Source organism: Bison bison, unplaced genomic scaffold (genome assembly GCF_000754665.1).
Source record: "Bison bison bison isolate TAMUID 2011002044 unplaced genomic scaffold, Bison_UMD1.0 scf7180017864371, whole genome shotgun sequence".
Lineage (NCBI taxonomy): Eukaryota > Metazoa > Chordata > Mammalia > Artiodactyla > Bovidae > Bison > Bison bison.
The window spans coordinates 6,861,262-6,866,923 of NW_011494943.1; the positions used below are offsets into that span (position 1 = coordinate 6,861,262).

A 5,662-nucleotide genomic window follows, 5' to 3' on the forward strand; every position below is an offset into this window, starting at 1 on the left:
GCGGGGGTGGGGCGGGCCAGGGTGGGAGCGGGAGGCTGGGGAGCTCTCGCAGGAACCTCTGGGGGCTCTTGGAGGTAGACTGTTGAGAAGTGTGCCTCCCCGCGCCGCCCCCCTCTCCAGCACTGCCCAGGACTAGACGTGCCTGAGGATGAGGTGGGCTGCGATTGGGGGAGAAGAGGAAGGGAAAGAGTCCTGGAAAAGGGATGCAGAGAGGGCTGGAAAGGAACTTCACTGCCCTGTCTAAAGATTGAAAGAAGGTGATCATGGAAGAGACTTTGATGGAGAGCGCAGAACAGATGATTGTTGCAGTTGAGAGAGCCTATCTAGGGCCCTTTATCTTATCCATACAGCCACAGAGGTGGGGGCTCAATCGGACATCCATCCATCCACTCAGTCAATCATATACTCATCCTTCCACCCACTCATTCATCATCCACCTGTCCACCTAGCTATCCATCCATCCATCCTCTCACCTACCCCATTCATCCATGGATCCACCCCGTCATCCCATTACTTAGCCATCCGTCCTCAAATCTACAATCCCTCTCTCCTGCCTCTCTGATCCACCCCCACCCCTCATTCCCAGGCGGGCTGGTGCTGTTTGGGATCTGCACTCTCGTCATGGATGTCTTCAAGACCGGCTACTACTCCAGTTTCTTTGAGTGCCAGTCAGCCATCAAGATCCTGTACCCTCTCACCCAGGCTGTGTTTGTCATTGTCCAGGTGGGTGGGAGGAGTGTCCTTGAGTGTGGTGGCAAGGAGCCAAGGCCTGGGGTCAGGAGGTCTGAGCTCCACTCCTCTTTTACACTGAGCAATTAATTAAGGCGGGGATAGGACTGTAGTGAAGATCACAAGTCCATAAATCTGGAAGCGGCTGGTAATGAAGTAATATCCAAATGTGAGTGCCTGCTTCAGGGCCCTGCGATTTCATTTCAACCTAAGTGGTGCCGGTAGTTAACACCTAGGAGGCGTCATTTGTGGCAGCTGCTCTGTCGCTAGAACTGCCCTGCCTTCCTTGGCGGCTCATAGAGGACATAGGTCTCAGCTCAGGGTCCTACCATGGACATGGCCAGTTTGGCCTCAGCCATGTCCCCTGTATTCTGAATTTGTTCAGAAAATAGGGTATCCTGTACATGGGATTCTTCAAACAAATTCAAGTTTTTATTTGTTGCATAAATAAGCCCTGGAGAGATCTGACCGAGCTGAGGCAGGGCTGGTTTGAGCACAGACCTCAGCCCAGAATGACCACACGCATGGTTCCCTCTCTTGAAGCATCGTCCACGCTGCCCAGGCTTCCACACTTTAACACACTTATGACCTTGGCATTTACATAGTTTTAATTTTACATTTTATGACTTTAAAGAACACTCAGGCAAAATGGAAAATAAAGCTACCCCAACATCAATAACCCTGGAGAAGGAAATGGCAACTCACGCCAGTACTCTTGCTTGGGAAAGCCCATGGACAGAGGAGCCTGGCAGGCTACAGTCTATGGGGTCACAAAGTGTCGGACATGACTTGGCAACCAAACAGCAACAACACTGATAAACACCAGAGCAAGGATTTGTGGGCATCCAGGTGACGGGGAGGACCTGCAGGGCGACAGGATGAGGATGGGGTGGGAGGATGCTGCCTAAGTGGAGTGGAGAAGCCCTGAGATTCTTTGTACCTGGAACAAGACCTAACCTGAGGCTGACCCTGCACCCAGGAATAAATAACTAGGCTCAAAACTGCACTCCCTCCACCCTGCGAAGGAACAGAAAACAGAGACAGAGAATTTACTGGTGGCATTTTGCAAACTTTTAAAGATCAGAGAAGTATTTGGTACTGATTGCCCCATAGAATAGAAAGAGAGAAACTCATCTCACACTGTAAAGCTGAAATAAACGTGATCACGCAGTCGGAGAGTTCCTGAGGCAGAGCGGACATAGTGCCAAGCGTGGGCCTGGCTGCTCCCAGGGTGAGCCCACCTGCGGAGTAGATGACACCACCACTCTCTCTCAACACAGACTTACTTTCTCTGGGTCTCCGCCAAAGACTGTGTTCACACCCACCTGGATCTGACTCGGTGAGTGCCTGCTCCACGCCTGTGGCCCAGTGCCCATGCCCAGGTGCTCAGCTCACCTGGCATGAGATGGGCGCTTCCCAGCCTGGGGCATGGGTCCTCTTTCTGCCCCCAGATGGGTCTTCAGTCGAGGCCCTCTCGCTTTGTAAGCCCGGCTTCCACCAGCCTGTGCTATGGGGGTGGGGGGTACTTGGTAGGATGATGTGTGTCATGGACAAACGTCCTCTCCCTTAGAGGAGGAAGCAGAGTGGCCCTTGGACACCCCCAGCTCTCTCAGGAGGCATCTCAGCCAGGCTGTCTTCCTTCCAAACTCATCTTCTCTGCTCACATGGGGGCTTGCCTGCTTCTTGCTTCTCAGCACCATTTCCCAGGATAGCCCCAGCTCTGCACCTTGCTGGGGACCCGACATGAGCCAGAGACTCTCAGTGACCTCTGCTCTCCGTCCCCAAACAGGTGCGGTCTCATGCTCACACTCACCACCAACCTGGCCATCTGGATGGCAGCCGTGGTGGATGAATCCGTGCACCAGTCTCACTCCCACAGCAGTTCTCACAGCAACACCAGCCATACCCGCCTTGCTCTGGACCGTGAGTGCGCACTCCAGATTAACCCTGGCCCCTTGGTGGCCAGGCCTTGGGCTGGGTGCTCTGTGGACCTGTAGAGGGCATGGAGGCACAGGAGGAGGCCAGAGGCCCCCTCCTGCTCCAGGCTATGCCTCTGAAGAAGTCTAGATGTGGGTGACCCAGGAGGAAGAGTATGGGGAGATCTTTTTTTCTTTTTTTTAAAACCTTTTATTTTGTATTGGGGTAAAACCAATTAGGGCTTCCCAGGGGGTTCAGTGGGTAAAGAATCCACCTGCCAATGCAGAAGATGCAGGAGACTTGGGATCGATCCCCAGGTTGGGAAGATCCCCTGGAGGAGGGCATGGCAACCCACTCCAGTACTCTTGCCAGGGGAGTCCCGTGGACAGGGGAGCCTGGGCTACAGTCCCTAGGGTCGCAAAGAATCTGACACAGCTGAAGCCACTGAGCACACACGCACACAGCCAATTAACAGACTATGCTGTGACAGTTTCAGGTGGACAGCAAAGGGACTCAGCCACGCATAGACGTGTATCCATTCTCCTCCAAACTCTCCTCCCATCCAGGCCGAAAGGGACATCTTTTCATCCTGGATGGTAGAGCCTTGGTCCCACTGTCCAGGTCTCCATGCCACCAGAGGAGGGATTCGGGCTCCAGAGACAAAGGGCATGGCTGAGCAAGCTGGAGAGAGCAGATGGGAGGCAGGGCTGCTCAGTGGTGGAAGCACAGGATGAGAACAGAGTGTCTGGCAAGGAGGAGAAGGCAGAAATAATAATCGTGATGATGATGGTGACCATTCACGGAGCACTATACGTCAGGCGCTGTGCTAAGTGTCTTAAACACCATCTTGCTTAAACATTGCAACCTCCCTATGAGATGGGTACTATTAGTATTCCCATTTTACAGATGCAGAGACTAAGGCATAGAGAGGTTAAGTAGCTTGCCCAAGGTCACAGAGCTTGACAACGGAGAACTAGCATTAAGACCCATCTTTGCTTTGAATCATCAGAAAGATCCCCTGGAGACAGAAATGGCCACCCACTCCAGTATTCTTGCCTGGAGAATCCCCTGGACAGAGGAGACTGAGGGGCTACGGTCAATAGGGTCGCAAAGAGTCGGATGTGACTGAACACACAGTATGCTATGGTGAAGAACAGGCCCACAGTCCCCCGGTCCCGGTTCTCTGGACTTCTTTAGGGCCCCCCACCGCCAAGATCAGACTAGATGACCAAACCTGCTCGGACCTGGAGACACACGCACACCCCACATAGCAGGGTCCCGGAGTGGAAAATGTGGATCCAGGAGATCCCAGGCAAGCAGGCTGACAGAGGGCCGCCTTCCACATACAGAGGGCTCCTGAGGATGGTTGGAACCAGCCCGGGGAGGTGGATGACCTAAAATGCTGGGACTGCAGGGGTACAGAGAGGCGCCCGGCGAGGTACCTGCCTCGGGGGTGAGAGTCACAGCATTTGTATCAACTCCGCCATCACAAGCCACTTGCCCTCAGTGAGCCTCGGTTCCTTTCTCTGCAAAACCAGCTGAGATAGTTCTGGGGATCAAAAGAGATGTCTGCCAAGGCCCGAGGTATCCTACACAGCAGAGTACACTCTGGGTGTGGAACGAGATTCCCATCAGTACGGTACAAACCGAAGTGACAGAAGGTCCTGGCCAGGACCTGGGCGCAGCAGGTGCTTTCTGGCTGAGGCAGATGCTGGAGAGAGAGGCGAGGAAGCTTCGAGTTTAGGGGTTGCCCAGGGGGCCACCTTCTATTAGGACCAGAGCCTTGCCTGTCTTGAGCAAGTCATGACTGGCGGGGAAGGTTTGGCAGTGTGTTTCTGCAGGAATGGGATGGAATGAAGCAGGCAGTTCTGCAGTTGAGATTTTTGTTTTAACTTTATTTACTTATATATTTATCTATTTTTATTTTGCCTGTGCTGGGTCTGTTCCAGCACACAGGCTTTCGCTAGTTGCAGCTCACCAGGGCTTCTCTTACTGCAGCGCACAGGCTCTAGAGCACACGGGTTCTCTAGTTGTGGCCCTCTGGACTTAGCTGCCTCGCAGCATGTGAGATCTTAATTCTCCGACCAGGGATTGGACCTGCATTGGAAGGCGGCTTCTGCACCGCTAGAGCATCAGGGAAGTCCCCCAGATTTTTTGTTGTTGTTGTTGATTGAGCCCTGGATATTGTTCAAGGACGTGCCCCACGGTCTCTGGCACACAGTAGGTGCTCAGTAAATACTTGTGGCATGAATGAACGTGCCAGGCCCTGTGTAGGCATTTGGGGTACGGTGGTGGCAGCTCAAAAGCCTGCCCTTCCAAAGGTCACGGTCCAAGGGTGAGGCTCTTCAGATGGGGTGCCTCCGGGAAGGCGGGAGGGCAGTGCCGCTGCATGCCATCTCTCCACAGTGGAGCGTGCGAGCAGCGCGGTCGGGGGAGACTGCTCCTGCGACACGGCGGTCTGCCAGATCTTCCAGCAGGGCTACTTCTACCTGTACCCCTTCAACATCGAGTACAGCCTCTTCGCCTCCACCATGCTCTACGTCATGTGGAAGAACGTGGGCAGGCTGCTCGCCTCCTCCACCCCCAGCCACAGCCACGCCCCGTCCCCCGTCAGCCTCTTCCGGGAGACCTTCTTCGCCGGCCCGGTCCTGGGCCTGATGCTCTTCGTGGTGGGGCTGGCCGTGTTCATCATCTACGAGGTGCAAGTGAGCGGGGAGCAGAGCCGCACCCAGCAGGCCCTGGTCACCTACTACAGCTTCAACATCGTCTGTCTGGGGCTCATGACCTTGGTCAGCCTGAGTGGCTCGGTCATCTACCGCTTCGACCGCCGGGCCATGGACCAGCACAAGAACCCTACACGCACCCTGGACGTGGCCCTGCTAATGGGCGCCGCCCTGGGCCAGTATGCCATCTCCTACTACTCCATCGTGGCTGTGGTGGCAGGCACCCCCAGGGACCTGCTGGCGGGGCTCCACCCAGCCCACGCCCTGCTCCTGATCGCCCAGCACACCCTCCC

The 5,662-nt window shown here is 55.0% G+C and overlaps 1 protein-coding gene across 1 annotated transcript in view; it reads left to right on the top strand.

The window, feature by feature from the left end:
* Nucleotides 1-5,662, top strand: part of OTOP2 (otopetrin 2) — a 9,878-nt gene that overhangs the window by 1,378 nt on the left and 2,838 nt on the right. Inside the window, exons 2-7 of the mRNA XM_010856491.1 lie at nt 587-723; nt 2,010-2,068; nt 2,181-2,210; nt 2,519-2,652; nt 2,727-2,798; nt 5,053-5,650. Coding sequence (XP_010854793.1) covers nt 587-723; nt 2,010-2,068; nt 2,181-2,210; nt 2,519-2,652; nt 2,727-2,798; nt 5,053-5,650 — 1,030 coding nt within the window. The remainder of the gene's footprint in view (nt 1-586; nt 724-2,009; nt 2,069-2,180; nt 2,211-2,518; nt 2,653-2,726; nt 2,799-5,052; nt 5,651-5,662) is intronic.